This window comes from Centrocercus urophasianus, unplaced genomic scaffold (assembly GCF_019232065.1).
Source record: "Centrocercus urophasianus isolate 14NV4802_14NV808 unplaced genomic scaffold, USGS_Curo_1.0 seq_10, whole genome shotgun sequence".
NCBI classification, from domain to species: Eukaryota; Metazoa; Chordata; class Aves; order Galliformes; family Phasianidae; genus Centrocercus; species Centrocercus urophasianus.
In genome coordinates, this window is record NW_024884142.1 from 86,867,094 (window position 1) to 86,886,609 (window position 19,516).

Below are 19,516 nucleotides of genomic sequence, written 5' to 3' on the forward strand. Positions count from 1 at the left end.
TGCCTAAACAAAGATGGAAACAACCTGCTCACTCCTGTTTCTTATTGGGCATCAATGGACAAATTACTGAGACAGGACTTTCATTTTCTCTCAATTGTGTATGAGTAGGATATCCTCAAAGGAGATAAGCAGTAATATAATTTCATAACATGAGAGCATTTGTTACAAAGTGGAGTAACAAGTCTAGGTTTGTTTCCAGGCTGCACTTGAAACTGTGCCTTTCCATGGCCTGCAGAAGTCCCTCTTTGAGAGTCTGTGACTCCTCTCCCCATCAATCACTCCAGAAGGCTGTTTTGGTGCAGTGGGGTTATAATGGCAGTGCTGGATCTCAGGGAAATAGAGCCTCTCTCCCTCCTTTTTTTTCCATCTCCACCATACTGTGTTGTTATTGTTGTTGTTGTTTTTAAGTGGCTTTATTCCCAGGTCTGGCACGTAGTCCAGTCACATAAAAAACTGAATCAGTACAACTGCCAGGGCAAAGGGCTGCAAAGTGATAAGTGTGAACGAGTTAAATGACAGACAGGATTTCCTTAACCTGCCAAATCCTCATTTTTCATCACATCTTGAGTTCAGGACTGGCACATCTGGCACATCTGGCACCTGAGCTAGCACCTTTGGCTTAAAGTGCCTGAAGTTTATTTACATACCTTCTTACCCCTATGTTGCTGATACTTGAGAGCTGCCAAACAGCTCGTGTATTTCTCCTCTTGAATACAGAGAGATATGAATCCTCTTCCTTTTGTATGCTTTCCTGCGAGATAATGAAATCTTTGGGTATGGAAGGAAAGGACATAATAACAAATAATTGGATGTGGTCATGGAGTCATCAGCTGGGGACCTCACGTATCTCATACAAAACAGGGTCTGGTGTGGCTGGCATAACAGGCAGTTTTGGGAGGGAAACACAAAGCAAGAGGTAGAAAACAAGTTTATAAAGGAAAATCTTAACCGAGTTGATTACATCCCACTGGCTGGATTTCTGAACCCAGGAGAGAAGAGTCTGAATGCATCGTTCAGTGGTGCTGTGCCCCTGCACAGCAGTCCTAGAACAGAAGAGGTTAATGCTCAAAATGCCAGCACTAGGCCCCCGAGATAATATGCTGTCATAATGAAAGGAGCAATTCTCTTACTTCTATCTCCAGAAACTTCCTGACACTTGAAGAGCCTTACTAGTACAAGTATGTGAGTTAAGAGCTGCATCCTTTGCTGACACAGTCACACCGATAAGAGCCTTCATTTAGATGCAGCTCTACAGACACAGGCAGGAAGACCAGATCTTTAACCTCACGGAGACACTCACAGCAACAAAGTCTTTCTAGTAGAGACAAGCTCTTAGGCTCAAAAGGATGTGAATGTGAATCTCCTGTGTGTTGCTTTTGTTACAGGACTCCATGGAGTGCTTATCATTGTAATCGTTGTGTAGTCTTTATATAACAGCAAAACACAGAGAACAAAACACACTCACATATATATAAGACGTAATGAAATACTGTTATATTTTCCAGTTGAAGGGCAGGCTCTGAAATTCCCAGCAGATACTGAAATGTCTTTCTAGATCAAACCTGGATGAGAAAATCCTTTGCCAGATGGATTGCTAAGCATCAGCAGCAATGTGTCCAGCACCTCCCAGCACCCTGCTACCAAGGACAGGCAGCCAGTTCTTTCTCTATTCAAAAAGAGGGCAGTAGCAATCTTAGCTGGTTGAACCTGCGGTGTGAAATGTCCAATCCAGGTCCTCAGGCATTCATTATGACCCCTCATATCATTTTTCGTGTGAAATGTAATTATCTCACTGTTGATCACCTAAACAGAATAATCACAGAGTCACAGAATATCCCGAGTTGCAAGGAAACCATGAGAGCCATCATTCCAGCCCCAGTCCCCAGACTGCTCTGATCATGAAAGTGAGGTTCTGGCCCTGATTAGGACTCCCAAGTTTCACAAAACCAAATAAGTGTTGAACATGACTGGTTTGACAAAAATAATACTCTATATGTAAAGGCAAATAACTTAATGCACTACAAAAAATCCAATCATTTTGATCTTCTTAACAGTAACTTTATAGATGGGAGAAAAACATCCATCAGGGTGACTGGAATGTCCTAAAGGTCCAAAAGGAAAATCTCTCTAGCTGCAAGAAAACAGGTCAGTTTTAGCAACGCATTAATTGCAAAATTATCCAAGTTTTTAATTTTTATTTTAAATATATAATACTTTTTCTTTTTGAAGGAGCTTTTTTTTCCTTGGAATTTGTAAAATGCACTATTAGAACACCTGCTTTCAGAGAACACTTATTTTTCCCAGTGGCCCTCTGCAAGATCTTACCTTCTATCATGTTGGCAAGAGTTAGTTCAGCAATTGCCTTTGACACTGTGAAGCTCCAAGTCTCTGCAAAGAAGTAGTGAAAGGATTACATGAACTAGTCACTGTGGAAAACCATAGCCATAGGACCAGGATAGCAGGAGCCTGTGGCTACTGCATGAGACAGGCAGCTTCATCCTGTCACCAGTGTGGGACTGCACAGCATTTTTCCTTTCAACAGATGAGCTCACTGCCAGTGACTTACTGATTTCAATTCTGGAGATGCGGGAGCCACTTACCTATTGCACAGCCTCAGGAAAAGGTAGACAAGAGCTTTACAGAAGGTCTCAGGCATCCCTATTTCGACTGGAGACTGCTCAGTTTCTAACAAAATGAATTGTCAGCTATCAATGGATACAGGAAAGCCTTAACCTGTGGAGTGTTACAGGATAAATGAAGGCTGTGGTTGGGGAGTTACTGAATGCTTGAGGATTTCCAGTATCTTGATTTCTAGATGCCATTAAAAATCCACAACCTCAAATTTCACAGCAACTCAGCTCCCCCTGTGAGACAATTATGCATCCATGACTGGACACAAGGATGTGCCACTTCTTAACCTGACAGCATATTGCTACATGCTGCAGCATGTAAATTCAGCTCTGCTGACATGTCAGCCTCCTTCAGTGTAAGTTTATTCAAGCAACCGTGCAGTATATGTTTGCATGGGTATTTTCACATACAAGAAGCAAATTCTCTCTGCTCCTTATTCTGCTAATTTTGCACTCACAGCTGTTTCTTGAAGGAATTCATCTTCTGAACTGTGAGGTTGGGTGCTGAGCCCCACTGGGTTCAGTGCTGTGCTTCGTGCTTTCAGTTCAGACCTAGAGGTCTCTAGGAACTTATCTCTGTTTTGATTCTTGCATGAGCTTGCAAAATGAACTATTGATTAAAAATATGCAATCTTTTACCATCTCTGTACTTGTACAGTGAGCTGAAAAAGGACCAGAGATCCACGGGGATCATTTTGGTTGAGCAGTTTCCACAGCAAAGTAATCAAGCGATGGCAGTGCCTCGCTGCACTGCCTGCTGCTTGTGCCTCTGGGATCATGAAGTAGAAGCAAACCCTAAATGACAAGACCCTGCTCCCAGCAACCTCTGCTGGGCTCATTAATCCACGGGGTCATGATGTGGCACTGCTGCCGGAAAACAGCTGGGGTGGGTCTGTTTTTCTCCAGCCTGCACGTAAGTGAGACCAGAGCTGCCAGACACTGCTCACACCTGCAAACAGTGGGAAGTGAGCGAAAGCAGGGGAGCCTCCCCAAGGATTTTCAACAGAGCCAGGAAGCTGACACTGAGGCGGCTCCTTGGCTTGCTCACAAGCTTTCTGTGTGTCTTCAGGCCACTTGCTCTCATTTCTGGGTACCTCCGCAATGTCCCTGTATGAGTGCTGGGTGCCAGGGCTCAGTGAGCTCAGGCAGGACTCAGACACAGGCAGGCCTGTGCCATGGTGGGCTCGATTCCAGCCCAGAGGCTTTGTCTGATGCAAAATCACTCCTCACATTGCCTAACTGTCTTGTCACCTTTGGTAACAGCCGTGTTGGAAGCCGACCATTTCCTCTCAGACAAGTGAGCTCACTGCCACTTCAGACCTGTGTCAAAGGACTTTGCGTGTCACTTACAAACAGGCCATTCTCCATCCCCACTACAAAGGCCCTATCTGCACTACAAAACAAACACAACTGACCCAGATACAACAGAGCAGCCTTTTTGCATTGGTTTGTCCCACCAAGGAAGGGACCTGGAGCTGAGGAGGTTTGGAACTTTGCTTTCCATCAGCCTGAAGGCGACACTTTGCTGTCTGTGCTAATGCACACCCAGCTGCCACACTGACCAAGCCACTTGGCAATGCTCCACTTCTCATATTGCTTCAGCACATGTCTTGAACATCATTTATCAGAACATCATTTACAAGTTGTCTCCAGGAGTGAAGCTTACTCCAGGAGACAACTTTTTTTTCCTATTCTCCAGGAGTAGGAAAATATATCTTGGTAGAGTCCTTATTCAGAGGCCCAGCCAAGACCCCATTTCCAGTACTGCCACAGTGTATTTTGCTAACACAATTCCACATTTATTACTTGCTGTCTGCTCACTCTGGATAAACAGAATTTATTTTCTGACTCTAGGGGAACCCTGAATGTGGTTTTGAACATGTGGTCACACCCAGCTAAGGACAAAGATGTGCTTCATATGCCAGGTAATATACTGCTGGACTCACTCCATGCAGTCCAGACGAGCTCAGTTTACAACTGTATGTGAGTAACATCCAGCAAAGCTGCCCAAAGCAAAGCTTTGCGGGTCTGCTGTCATTGTGTTGGAATTGCTAATGGCATGCAGTCAAGTGCTAAGAAAAAGCATGCTACATTGCAAGCCCAGATAAAATAACTTTTTTGATAACAAACTGTGTAAAATTGCCCAGATTGGCTCACCTCAAGCTCCTCCTTGCTTCTAGGGAGTTTATCCCACATTCCTTGAGCTATATATTGAGATGATTGCTACAATATTTTATGTTGGCTGTGTGGCACATGAAATAGGGCAGAGTGATAATACAGCAGAGAGGGTGTAGAGCAGCAGCTGTTACACTTTCAAAGAGCATTACTGATCTTTTTATAGTTTGCTGCAGTTGACATCACAGCTAAATAGAGTCTCACTCTAAAATATAATTCACCCAGCCTATGCAGCCTTAAAGCCATGCATCGCTGGGAGGAGAAGGGTCACAGGAAGTGGTGCAATGCCAGAAAGGCAGTAAAAGCATGGGGATATGGCTGCTTCTTTTCCCTGCATGCATTACAAAAGGCTTCCCCAGGAAGGCCAACCACCTCTGGAAAACAGCAAGAGAGCATAACCTCTAAAATTACAGTTGCTGCTTTTATATTGGTGTCACTGTGATGCTGCTAGAAGTGGGTAAAAGCAACTGTGCAATACAATTCATCGGTGAGAAGTATCCCACAGCAGACCTCCCTCACGAGCCTGAGTGCATGAGCTTTCAGAGCTTTCAGGAGCGTGCTTTCCACCAGCAGGCTACTCACTAGTAAGAAAATAATGAAGCTGGGCTTAGGGGAGACCCAGACAAAACTCAAGGGCAATGGAAATAATGTCACAGTGGTGGCTGAAACTCAGCCAAATAATTTTAGCACAGCAGATTCACCAGTGCCCATTGTGTGAGGTTTGGCCGCCAGAAGTCCTAAATCCATTCCATGCGTGCACGTGTCTGAAGCTTAATATATAGTTGTGATGCCTTGACAGTTGGCACTTGATAGTTGGACTTGATGATTTTATAATCACTGAGGTTGGAAAAGATTTCTACCTTATTGTACATACTCCATATGAACGGGTTGGGTTTCTGAAGTAGCTTTCATGGTTTGACACATACTGCACCTCTCCTTGGGTTCTGTGACCAAAGAATGTTTGGTTTCCATCTGTTTTCTTCTGAGATTTCTCTCATGGGAAACATATCCCCCTGAACTGCCCTGTTTCATCCTGTAGGGATTTGCCATCGCAACAAGAAGTTACCTTCACCAGGAAAGGCTGCAAAACCGAGGAGACAGTGCATCATCACAGTCTGAAAACCCTTCCTTGGCACTGGTTATATGGCATGCCAAAAACGTCCTGGGTAAGTTATGAGTACAGCATCTTTCACAGTCCATCACTGTTTACTGTCTGAGGGGTGTTTACTGTCTGAGGGGTTTCTCTTAAGAGAAAGCTGCATGCACACAAGCCTTCTCTGTGCTGGGAAACTCATTGTCACCTTCACCAAGTGAACTAGCACATATTCAGCACATATTCACTGGCCAAGAATGATCAGCACTGCCTTCTTCCTTCCAAAAAAGGTCAAGTGAATTTCTGCCTAAGGCATATGACACTGCAACAGAAAAGTCCACTGCAGCCTCACACCAATGTCATTGCTGCCCTGCTTATGCTGTGCTCCCACCTAGGGGAGCAGGAGGGGATCTGGCCCAATGTGTCACACCACCTCCTTGCCAAGGCATTCACTGCCTGCTCTCCTGGCCTGGCTTTATGTAGTGCAGGGCAGCTGAGAGTGCTGCCCTACAGTGACCCCACGATGCCAACAGCACTGCCTTCCAGGCATGCCTTCACCATGCTTCACAGGAGGCATTCTCCTTTTCCTTTACAAAACAAGGAGAAAGGACAGTTCAACCGAGTAAAACTTCTCTCTTTATTTTCTCCCCTTTCAATTTCCCAGCTTTTTCCATCCTGGCAAGATCTGTAAGGAAGACAGCACTTTCAAAGTGCCAGAAAACCATTAATGCTGCCATGCTGTCACTGGCCAAGACACGTATGACATTTCAGACATCCAGGTGATGCTGTGACTAATGTGATATTGTGTTCAGTTTTGCAGTTTCCAGTCACTGTCATAAGGACTTTGTGTTCACATTTCAGGAATGGATGGCCAGGCCAAAGGGTGGTGATAGTCATGGAGGAACTCCAAACAGAAACACAGACAGTGCTGCTGCTGCACCCTTCGTTGATCAGTCAGCCCTGAAGAAAATTCTTATTACTCCCTTATGTCTTCTATTACCTCAAAGACGTAAGGGCAACTTCCCAGATGTGAAAAATATGACTGCAGAAGAAGACAAATGCTCTCTCCTAAGGATACAGGGCATGGATGCAGTTATCTCATTTTGAATAACAAACGCATTTGCTCTTTGGCCTGCTTGGATGGCATAGAGAAACTTCCAGGCAGTGGGGAAGAAAAGCTGTCAAAGAGAAAAGTCTTAAATCCCCTAATACTGATAAGACAAGCTTGGTAAAATGCAAAAGAGAGGGGAAAGAGTCTACAAGACTAGAAGATAACGGAGAAAGAGATAAAGCTACCAATAAAAAGAGGAAGACCTCTTGACAACAAAGGAGAGGGTCAGACTAAAGAAGTGACAACAGCACACCCTTGACAAACAGGGCCAAAGTCAAATTTGCAAAAATGCCTGGGGCACTGGGCAGGACGAGGGCAGGAACAGGGCCTAGGAGGAGGCAATCTGTTTGCAGTGAGGAGCAAGGCAGTCTTTAGGGTTGTACTGGGCTGCTGACATGGGGCAGAAGAGCAGCTGGAGAGGATAAAAGAGATACTTTCCTATGCAAGCACATGGAGCTTCAGCGTCAGATGCCAGAAAATCATGCCTATAATCATGCTTATAAAAATCAGGATAACTCACAGAAATAATGCCCACTGAGTTTGTTACATAGAATTATCTTTCTTTTGCTTTTCTTCAGTGCAATTTTAAATAGCAAGGTAATATGAGTCAATTAATGCATGGAAGAGAATTACCTCATCAAATGACATAGTAACTGCTGCACACCCCAGCTCTGAACATCAGAAATTGCTGATTTAATTAATCATCAGCCACAAATCCTCAGCTCGGGTGGAACTTCCCTTACTCCACCTACATCTTAAAACCAAAAAACTTCCCAGCTGTACAGGGGCCTGAAATAAAACACCCCAGAAAGGAAAAAATGCCAAAGAAAAGCAAAACTACTTTTTTGCAAGTGCCAAAAAAAGAGACCAACAGTTACTTGTCTCTAAAACCAACCAGAAAAGAAGAACAGAAACATGTAGACTAAATGATAAGAACAAAACCTGAGCATCAACCTTGGCATGCAGCAAGTACACGCACTCCAGCAGCAGAAGGGAAGAACAGGGCTGAAGAAATTTGCAGTTAATACCATGCAGAAAAGAAAGATTTGTGTGTGTAACAGAACAGAGCAGCCAAGGGAAAGATGGTGGCTCTGTGTCAACCTTGTAATGGGCATCCAACCTTACCAGGAGAGTGCTGGTGCTTCCCATTGCTTTCTGATGTGAACGATCAGAAGAAAGTTTGCTTCGTATTTGGGTTCTTCTCTTCATAACCACAAGACATTAGCTTTAAAACAACAACAACAAGATGAAATTGAGATTCTCATAAAATCTATTGATTTCAGAAGTTGAAGGCACTAAGACAGATACCAAACACTGCAAGACAAAACCAGAAAATCTCGTGATTGCCATTTGTTAAGCTGGGATAGATAGAAGAAAGACTTCATCACATGTGGAATGAGGAGGGCTTAGGAGCCTGCCAAACAGTGGTAGAAAACAATGCCTTAACACTGCTTGCTAAGACCAGGAAATCTAAAAGCAGTAGATAGTGGACTCTTCAGAGCCTGTTAATTATTCAATGCTGTTAAAGAAGATGTAGCCCCTGTGCTACATATCACCCTGCCATTTCCTGCCAGCCTTGCTGGGTTTGCACATTCTGACTGCACCCTGCAGAGTGGCTCCAGGTAAAGAGCTGAGTTGCAGCACAAGGAGAAAAACAGGGCTCTGTTTTTTTAACTTAACACTCCCCTTCTCATCTTCCTTTCTTCTTGTTATTCATCTGCAGAGACAGAGATTCTCCTTTGTTTGTGCTGTGAATTAACTAAAGGTCACTGGAAGTTCAGGCAACATAATTTTATATGTACAAATGGACACATCAACAATTGTTAAAAAAAAATCCTTCTTTAAAGGAAAATACCTGTAAGAACAGAGCATGACTGTTCTACAGACCTCATTCAGAGGATGTGAATGAGCAGGCAACAGGAAGAAGTCAGTTAAATACACGCTATAAGTTCTTCCACAGCATCACACTGTAAAACCAGAGAGGGCACAGAGAAAACAAGCATCAACAGGACTTGCTTCAGCCTAAGGTTTGCTGCTAAAAAAAATCTTTGAGTCTGCTCTCTCACTTCTGAAGCACCGTGATTGATTGCCAGGTGTGATTGATTGCCAGGTGTGTGCATCTGGCCGTTCTCAGGACATCTCCAAACTCAAGGACAGGCTCAGGTTTCACAGTGTTTTAATTCACGCCTAAATACCCAGGTGCCTTCCAACCAGGCTGCGTGCCTCCAGGTGGCATGCTCCCTTCTGCCTTCTCCTTTTCACATTCCTGACACTATCTCTGCCGTTTGCTTTTATCTCCTTCCCTCTCCCAAATCCTCTACCTTCCTCACTCGTAAGGTAGGGAGCCAGCTGCCAGCAGTCAGACATACTCTGCTTTTGCCCCTTTGCTGTGTATGAAGCCGGACATCTCACCCCAAATCTGTTCCTGTTGGGATTTAACACACGCAGACCCTTGATCCTTTCATATGTATTTGCGAGGTCTTTGTGCCTTTCCTACCGCTTTCTTCCAGGCCTGCTGTATGTCTGCAGCTCTTATCGACTCCCCGGGACAGAATACACGAATGCACCATGAGGTCCTGAAGCCACGTCTCACACCTTATAGGAAATGGTTCACCCAACCAGGTCACACCTCCCTCCCCAACACAGGGAGTGAGTCACAGGGTGCTACCGGTGCCTGGATGTTGAAAGCTGAAAGGCAGCATTCCAATTCTCAAATAAAACCACATGTATACATAGATGTGATTAATAATAGCAAAGCATGATAGAATCATCCTTCAAAAAAGTCAAATCCCATTTATTTTAACCCCAAAAATGTGGTATGCAGCCACTGAGCAGGACTGGACCTTTACCTGGTGACCTGAAATCCTTACGGCACTGCACAGCTGTATGAACACATCCTACACAGGTCTGGTATCAACGGGGTCTGACTGCTCTGGAACATGTTTAGAGCAGAGGATGATGTGTGAGGATGATGTGTGGAGTCCCACAGTGACCAGAAGACCTCAGCTTTCAGAGCCACAGCTGAAGACCCATGACTGAGGTCTCAGTGGTCTCAGGAATACAGTTCTACACATCTGCAAACAGTCTCAGAGTGAGGACAAGGTGCAGCTCAATCCGTCGAGCTCTTCCTCTTTGAAGCCTGAGAGCTGGCAACACCAACACTGCCAAAGGACAGCTGTAAATGATCAACATGAGACCATGGTGAGATCAACTTAATGGCACAGATGTGTCTAAAAATACATAGATGTTGGTAAGTATGCATTAGGAAAACCTGAAAAACCTCTAAAAGCTTTTGGAGGTTGTAAGGAGCTTTGTCAGAGGAGTTACTAGGAGCAATTAGAGAGAAACTAAGCATTCATTCTAAAGATTTCCTCTTAGGCAGAAAGGAAAAGCCATCAAAACCTGAGCCTGGTTTACATTAATGGCTGTTGGTATCGGCGTCTGATGGGGAAGCTGGAAATTACATGACATTGTCATGCCAAAAGAAACTCTGGAGCAAACACACACACCCATAAAAATGTCTCTGGTCTACAACTAATTTCCTTTTTTTAAAAAAAAAAACAAAAAAACAAACAAACAAAAAAAACAACTAATATCAGTTATACAGGCACTGCTGCTGCTGCTGCTTCTTCAGAATTTTAATTAAATTTTAGCTTTTACAGCAAAAATGTGTTTTCATTTTTTTCTTAACATTTCTCTAAGGAGATGAAACTGGGTGCATGACCATTGCTACTTCTTATGTCAGGCTTCTCTCATCATCTTCTGAACCTGCTAGCTACCTTCCATTAAAGATAACACATACATTGGGATCTCCAAGACATCAAGATTTGTGAAAACACTCAAGTAGATGAGAGACCTAAATTTGTGCTCTTAAAAAGTTCAACATTGTTTTTGGAAATGAGAACATTCCCATTAAGATCATCCCCCTCCCGTATCATACACTTGGTAGAACAAAAAATGATCACACCAGAGTGCCCTGCCTGCAGAATCCCAGCACAAAGCAAATGAAGGAGTAAAAAGCAAGAGAGGTTCACACACAGGACATGTATCCTAGCGATTGACAAACCACTGCATGGCAATGCCTCATCCCCTCCAGGCAGAGCAGCAACACTGCTACAAGCACTAGGTATCCCAAGGAGAGCATTTAAGATATGACCAAATGCCATGCTGCTGCTTATATCTGCAGGCATTCCAGGACTCTACCCAAAACTCAGCTCCAACAATCAGTAAGGAGAGATGTCAGTGCACATGGTTAAAGTTGATTCTATGACCCACAGCAATTGGAGAGAGTCCAAGCAGCCTGGAAGTGGAGCAGGCCAGCAAATACAGGGCCACCTCTTCCAGCCTCTTCAAAGCTGCAGCATTTCAGAGCCCTCCTTACCGTGCTAGGTGCCTGCTGATGGCAGCAGTGACATGGCAGCATGCTCTTCACCTGCTTTTGTTGCTGCATTCCATATTTAGAAATGGCTATCTCAATTTCAGATGTGTTAATTCAAAAAAGCCATTCACTTCTGGACTGATGGTAGATTCTGCTTTTCAAGGCGAGAGGTAGGATCCTTCTTTGTGCCCAGCCAGGATAGAAGTAATGACAGGGTGCAGAACTAGAGAGGGAAAGAGTCTCAATATCCTCCTCAGGACTTCGAATTCCTAGCCAGCACAGCACGGGGCAGATGCAGGCACCACGTGATGCTCACCGGTACTGGGGTGAAGCTCTGTGGGAGCTGGTGGGAGGTTGCTGGCCTTATGGGGAGAGATGGTGGGAGAAAGCCTACATTACTGAAAGTACCTGATCATCATGTGTGCGTGCGAAAGCATGAAGGTACAAACGCCTTATGAATAAAAGCTCTTCTCAGAGCTGATGCTCAGCACACCGTCCCTTCAGAGGGAGCAGCATCTAACACAGTTTGCTGTGGACAAACTGTACATCTCACGTTCCGATGGTGGCCGTGCTGCAGCCAGGCATGGCTCCTCGCATGCACAGGGGTGGGAAGGGTGGTGGCAAGGCTCGGCTCTGCCCGCTGCAAGCTGAACTCTGGGGCTCTGCAGGTGCGTTCACCTGCAGCTCGCACAGCTGACAGCACGCACCTCGCTTGCAGGATGCAAACCCCACAGCAGCACCGCCCAGACTCGGTACCACACACGACCCAGCGGTGCGACACCAACCCCGCGGCACCGAGGGAGCTGCGGTCCCGGCTCCGCGCCGGACCCCCCGAGCCGGGGCCGCCTCCCTTCGGCACCCCCGCCCCCGCCGGTCCCCTCCCGGCTATAAAGCCCTGCGGGCGTCCGGACCCCTCCTGGCCCGCCGCCATGGCCGCGCTGCGCTTCGGGCCGCCCCCGGCGGAGCTGCCCGCGGTGCCGCCCTCCTGCCCGCCGGGCCGGTGGCTGTGCGGGACGGTCGGGGGCAGCGGGGGAGGGCCCGGGGCGGCCCCGGCGCCCCTCGCGGCGGCGGCGGCGGCGGCGGCGGCGGAGGGAGCTCCATCGGCGCAACGTCGGAAACGGACGAGCTTCACGGCGGCGCAGCTGGAGACGCTGGAGCTGGTGTTCCAGGACACCATGTACCCCGACATCTACCTGCGGGAGCGGCTGGCCGACGCCACGCAGATCCCTGAGTCTCGCATCCAGGTGAGGGGCGGCGGGTGCCCGCCCTCCTCGCCGCCCGCCCTCGCCGCGCCCTCACGGCCGCCCTCTCTCCCCAGGTCTGGTTCCAGAACCGCCGCGCCAAGTCTCGCCGGCAGCGGGGGCCGCCCCGGCCGGGTCCCCCCGCCCCGCCGCCCCAGCGCCCCCCGTGCGGCGCGGCCCCAATGCTCCGCGCCCAGGAGGAGCGCCGAGAGTGGCCGCCCCGCTCAGCCGGCCCGCCCGGCCCAGTGCCGCGCCCGCACGCGGGGAGCGGAGGCGCCCCGGCAGGGCCCTACCCGCCCCGCCCCGCGTTCCCCCTCCCGGCCGGCGGCGGCTTCTCGGAGCCGGGAATGGAGTGGGAGGAGAACGCCCTCGGCGCCTTCCGAGCCCTCTGACGGCCGCCCGGCCCTGCCCTGCCCGCGCCTCTTGCACTTTATCCCGGAGGGACTGCGCCTATTTATGACCGGGAGATGGGGGCGGCTGCGCCGGTTGCCGGCACCGTGTTACATTGTTTACAGCTTCTATTTCACCTTTTTAAGCCATCAAGCCGACCGAATGCACTGTTCTAGGGAGGATGGGGGTAGGGAGGGGACTGCTGTTACTTTTTGAGAGAGAAAAATAAATAAAAGTTCCCATTTCTGCTCTGCGCTGCTATGGAGCCGAGAGTTTTCGTGATGCAGACAGGGACGGGCTGCTGACCTCGGAGGGGCCATAGCCCCTGAGAGCCACGGGTGCAGCGAGGGGAACTAGAGAGCACTAAACCAGCAGCCTTTTCCCACAGGACAGTGGGACAGTGTGAAGTTAGCACATAAGAAATATTAAAAAAAAAAAAAAGCCCCTCAAAGGGGGGCATTTTTTAAAGACCATATTAGTGTATGCATATCTTAAGGCAGCTCTTCCTGCTTATAAGCAAAGCAAGCTGTCAGACTCCAGATAATAGAATCAGAAGACCAGTAATATCATCCAGTCCAACTGTCAGCCTATCCTCACCGTGCCTGCTAAGCCATGTTCCTTAGTACCACATCAGCCCAGCTCTTGAACACTTCCAGGGACAGTGCCTCCACCCGGACAACTAGTGCCAATGCATCACCACTCTTTCTGAGAACAAATGTTTCCTAATATCCAAAACTTCAACCTCCCCATGTGCAACTTAAGGCCGTGACCTCTTGTCCTATCACTGTTACCTCGGAGAAGAGGCCACTGGCCTTCTTGGCCACCTGGGCACACTGGCCAGCTGCCAGCTAACAACCCCAGATCCTTTTCCTCCATGTCTTTCCTGCCACTCTGCCCCAAGCCTGTACCAATACATGGGGTTTTTGTAACTGAAATGCAGGACCCAACCCTCGGTCTTGTTGCAGCTCATACAATTGCTCTCAGCTCATTGATCCAACCTGCCCAGATCCCCCTGCAGGACCTTCCCACCCTCAGGCAGATTGGCACTTCCTCGCAACTTGGTGTCATCTGCAAACTTTGCAAGGGTGCACTCAATCCCCTCATCCAGATCAGTAAACATATTAAGTAGGGCTGCCCCAGTACTGACCTGATGAACACCAGTCAGGAGACAACTCCTGAACATCACAAGGCTCTTTTGGAGACAAAAACAGAAGCAAGGGGTGTGTGTACTGTCGGGGAAAATAACCTGTGTTGGGAATCACACCCTATAAGACAAGGTAACCAATACCCCAAATCTTTTGGTGTAACACACCACATACCTGTGCTTGCTGGATCTGAGACAGCCAAATTCCTGTAGAGCTTGCAATGCTGAGTGGTGCAACAGGAACGCTGACTGAGGAACTCTCTCCACAAACAAAATAACAGAGCTGTCCTTGGCCAAACTGTAGAGCAAACACATAAAAATGAAAATCTGACACCATCCATCCCAAGTGGACTTGGGTACCCAAGGAGCTGTCGGGGATGGAATACTCACAGTATTCACATGTGTGCTCAGCTTCCAAGTATATAACAGTGGCTTGCACACTGAGCCTGCAAGCTGATGATGGGAACGGCAGCCCCTGCTGCTCCTTTTCCATTGCACTCTGCAGTGACTGAATTCATTGAGCTATGTGAGGAGCAAACAAGGAGACAAAGATGAGCTGTTTCTCATCAGCACATCTCCCTGCACTGTGCACCAGGTGTTCAGTGAGCACCCAGAAAGAAGGGGAGGGGTGGAAGTAAACTGCAAGAGGATGTTTTCCCTTCATGCCAGCAGTGGATCACATTAGTTACTGTCAGATCGAACCTTTGTGCCCTAAGTGAGGCTCTGGCATTTCTCTCTGTTTAAATGAAAACTGCAAGTGTGGGGAACCTTTCCATCTACTTTACCAAACAACACAAAATAAAGGCACTGGAAGGGCCACAGCCATGTTCTATTACATGATGAGCGGAGCAGCCCTGTAGCTAACTGGAGCAGAAGTAGTGTCTGGTGTTTTGTAACACTCCTTGTACATTTTCTAGATACTTCAAAACAGCCACTCACCTTGTTACCCAGCCATCACGTTTCGTTTTCAGCAATTAACTTCTTTTAAAAAGATGACTTGAAACCACGTGCCAGAAGTTTGCATTTTTGTGAAATATATCAACTCTTATAGTTCAATTTATTCAGTTACAAATTTCACCGAGAATAAAAGATTTATGCATTTCTCTTAATTAACAGAACAAGTTTAGCTAAATATAAACTCTGCACTAAAGTTTTGCAGTGGCACAATACCAACACAGAATACAGAAGCATCTTTAAACTATACAAAATTTTAAAATTGAAAATAATCCTGTTTACATATTCTTTATACATTAACATATAAAAGACCTCATTTAATGAGGCATCTAAAGGAATCCAAAACAACTCTACAGCTATCTCTGAAAATCCATATCTGGAAATGATTCATTACACAGAAGCTTTACAAGACTATTTAAACAAACCAATACACACTTTTTACAAGGTTAACATTCCAAAAATGTACTCATAGGCAGGTTGTCACTTTTAATTTTTGCAGTTTACCTCACTGGTTATATTTTATTATAAAAACCTTTGTATTTATATATGTAGGGTATGTCAGATAACCAGGAATTTAATTTAAAAGTTGTGCAAAACAAACCAAAAGTTGGAAAAACAGTATGTTTTATCACTCATTTATATAAAATACCAACTAAAACACTTCTTCTTGCCCCACATAGAGGGAAAAAGCTGTAACGACTCTGTTTCTGGAAAGGTATCACTTCCATTTTTATATTCCTTCATTAGACTTCTTATATAAGTTATGATAAATTAAATGTTCCAACGAAACACTGGCTGATCTACAGACCTGCCCAACATCTTCTGCAACTTTAGTTCTCTGTCCACATCCCACCGCTGCTTCTTTAGACCTGGAACCCTCAGCCCATGTTATTACCATGCTAGCTGGTGGCATCTCAGGTACCTACAGAAGTGCAGCTTGAAGGAACAAAGACTGCCACATAGTTACTGATGTGAGCCATTTCCTCTTCATCACTTCATCTAACGTACCAGGAGAGCCAACAACAAGAGGTGGGCAGAATTAATCTGAACTTTTAAAAACTAAGTTCAAATTATATGAAAGTATGTTTTTATGTTTATAATAAATGCCATTACTAAGAGATTACCAGTTAGCAAAACTACCGCATGTGAATAACAAATGGAGAAATTTAATGTAATGCTTGCCAGTAATGCTGGTTTCCTTAAGAAGCAAATATAATATATTTTAAAGGGTCCGAGAGGTTTTCTTTTCCCTTATCTTCTGGCAGTTAGGGCATTTGTTGAAGCATATATAAATGAAGAGGATTTTCCAGAACTACTTGCTATACACTTGAAAGTTTTCAGTCTCTGTTGGTGTTATTAGCTGCAAAGGCATGTAAATTTCCCATCTGGCTCAGACCACTCTGAATATGTGCAACATGGATCTCAACATTATTCTGAAAACAACTACAAGGGAGAGAGGAAAGAAAGAAAAGGATTAAACCTCTTACTTAAGGGTTGCATATGAGTACTTCTACAAGGTCAAATAAATCATAGTAGTGCATTCATATCAGTTATCAGGTTGCATCAGTAAATAGCATTTACAAAAACAGTTGCATGAAGTCAAAATTACTGACTTGGGTTCTTTAAAGACCAACTGTAAAGAACCACTGTAAAGTGGTTGGAGCTAATGAAAGAAAAACATTGTGAAGAGATGCTAAAGTACCCAGACTGAGTACAGTGAAATGCAAAGATCATCACCTTCTTAGCAGTGTTTATCAGCCCTTGGTTGAATCCATTCCCACATTTACTTGCAACATTGATGACAGGAAGTTTCTTTTTTCTTTTTTTTTTTTCTTTTTTTTTTTTTTTCTTTTTTTTTTAAAATCAAAATGGAAAAGTGCTACAAAAAAACCATTTCTCAATCCTTCAAAAAATCAATAAAATCAAAAAGCTGCCTTACTATCTTGGCAAAAAAACAAAACAAAACCAAACAAAACCAAACATGCACATAGCAATACCAGTGTGGAGGGCATAAGAAAATGCTTAGCATTTCAGTATTTTTTTTTTTTTTAATTATGTAATTTAGTGACTATGCAAATCTTTAAAAAAATCATGGTCACAAACTGTTAGAGTTCACAGTATACTCAGGAAGAATATCATCATGTTCTTGCTATTTTTATAATGCCTCCTCAGGCACCTGCTTGTGACAACTGCTGAAAAATGGACACTGGACTAGAGGAGCCTTTGATCTGGCACAATATGGCTGTTCTTTTGTGGTTGGTTTGTTTGTGGGGTTGTTTTGTTTTGTTTTTTTTTTCCATTTAAAGTATTGTTAATAGAAGCCAGGCAGAAACTCTAATTGTCTCAGTTACTAATGTCTGATATTTACAGACAAAAGATTGAGTAACACTAAAAAAAAGAATACGGAAATTGTACAGAAAATACTCTAAAGTAACAGTTGTCAATGAATTTCTTGCTCCTCAGTCATTTTAGTTGTTGCTGTATCAATTTATCACTTTTTTTAATTTTTTTTTTTTTTTTAAATCAGGTTACTTCACTGGTAGGTTCAAACAGAAAACTGCTAATTCTGTACTACTTTAAGAAGATCCCTTTAAATGGGACCACTTCCATAAACAGTTACCAAATTAAAATCCTTACTTATACTTACTTACATTCACCTCTAAAAGACATTAACAATTGCTTGCTGACACAAAATGTGTAATTAGGAATTAAATACTCAAAGTAGTGGTACCTGATATTTGAGGAGTCTATTGAATTCTTAATGTCATTTAATGAATCTGTTAGTGATTTAAATTCAAAGGAATTCAGGTCACCTCCTTCTGCTAGACACTGCAGGAGAAGAAAACAAAAAATGTTCTAACAGTTCAGCACAAAGAACCTGTCAGAGGCTTAATATTATGTACTTAATTGGGAGATACTATTTTTGCAATTATTTTACCTTAATCTGCAGTAATATTGCTGTAAGTCTAGAGATAAGGTCAGTTAAATTTTCACTTTCGACACAAAGCTGTCCTGTTGTGGAGGAATTTGCTTGCCTAACAATTTCCTGAGCCTCCTCTTCACACCTCCGCCTCAGATCTGTTGGCTGGTCTGCGGGCTGGAGGCCTTGGTCTGGAGCAAGCTGCACAGACAGAAAGAAAGATCAATGAAGATTAAATAGCTCCTTTGCATTTGGTGCATGTATGAACTGAGAAACGATTGCCAAAAAGTCCACAGGTATATAGCCTGCTTTGTTTTTTTCTTCATTTATATACATGCATGCCTATTCCAAAACTGGCCACTGGCATCATCAGAAGTGCCTGCATTCAGGTAAGAGAAACAGAGAGAAATACAGACAACAAAACAAACACAGCTGCTAGCAATTTCAGTTCCACATGAGCCCTGCTAACGCACTATTCCCAGAAAATTCTGATTTATTTTATAACTCAGGTTAAGCAGAAACAAATGCAGGTTCCAGCAAAATCTTACCTCATAACAATACTGCTGAACTTTATGCAACACTTTATTTAAGTCTTTGTTTAGTTGTTCTAGATCTAGAACAATAGTTGCATATCTCCTCTGAAACTCAATGCTTATTGGCATAGAATAGGATTTCTGTGGAAAAGACAAAGCATGTTAAAGTTAATGCAATATAAGTGGAACTCATCCAAAGGAATTTTCACTTTCAAATAATATTGGGGTATTTGAAATCCCAGTGCCCAATAGAAATGTTAACATGAAAAAACTTAAAGCCTAGTATCACTGCTTAGAACTCCAAGTGACAATTGGTGCAGTAACTACCATGCTTTTATTCTCTTCAGAAAGCACTATGATAATCTGTGGCACTAAACACTACAGATGACAACTACAGTCTGACCTGCTTATTTCACCCATAGGGGGGCATGACTTCTTTGTACAGTATGAACAGAAGATTATTCTGTCAGTAGAAGAACAGTACAGGACAACATGTCCAGCAGCTCCAGAACATAAGACTCCAGACACTGACAAACAGTTCAGCTCGCAGACAAAAGATGGTTGGCTTTTAGTAGATGGAAACAGATAGCATCTCTGTCACAGGGCATCTATGCTTATCTTGAATGACCAGCATCACCTTTACCTCATCTCTGTTGCAGGTCAAGTGAAAAAAAAAGAACCAGCTATCCTTCTTGTTTGCATTTGTTTATGCAACAATGTTTAGTCATCAGAAAAGTGGATACTGTTCTGTGTACATGGCAACTAAAAAGAGTACGGTGATGTTAAGATGCTTCATTGTTAGGAAGCAGTCCTTTCCCTGCTTCGTGTGTATTTGAATTTATTACTATTGTCAGATAAAAATGGGCTATAACCAATATCTCTTCTGATTTTGGTCAGTTCTTTTCACTTTTATGCTGGATCATTAAAAAAAAAAAAAAAAAAAAAAA

General features: G+C 44.5%; 2 protein-coding genes across 12 annotated transcripts in view; one reads left to right on the plus strand and one right to left on the minus strand.

Moving 5' to 3' along the window:
• Window positions 1-1,093: 1,093 nt before the first annotated feature.
• The window catches only part of LIN9 (lin-9 DREAM MuvB core complex component), a 52,429-nt gene continuing 34,006 nt past the window's right edge, over window positions 1,094-19,516 (minus strand). For 2 of the 11 annotated variants that reach the window (XM_042819836.1, XM_042819912.1), the window contains 6 exons: window positions 18,585-18,710; window positions 18,055-18,237; window positions 17,848-17,945; window positions 14,553-16,559; window positions 14,338-14,460; window positions 1,094-10,184 (listed from right to left, as the gene is read on the minus strand). In XM_042819836.1, the coding sequence (XP_042675770.1) occupies window positions 16,454-16,559; window positions 17,848-17,945; window positions 18,055-18,237; window positions 18,585-18,710 (513 nt within the window). In that variant the 3' untranslated portion in view covers window positions 1,094-10,184; window positions 14,338-14,460; window positions 14,553-16,453. The remainder of the gene's footprint in view (window positions 10,185-14,337; window positions 14,461-14,552; window positions 16,560-17,847; window positions 17,946-18,054; window positions 18,238-18,584; window positions 18,711-19,516) is intronic. The other 9 variants (XM_042819879.1, XM_042819854.1, XM_042819904.1 and 6 more) reach the window with 9 other exon arrangements.
• Window positions 12,317-13,020, plus strand: MIXL1 (Mix paired-like homeobox). The gene is made up of 2 exons (XM_042819926.1): window positions 12,317-12,631; window positions 12,706-13,020. Exons 1-2 carry the CDS (start codon window positions 12,317-12,319, stop codon window positions 13,018-13,020), a joined length of 630 nt encoding a protein of 209 aa, XP_042675860.1.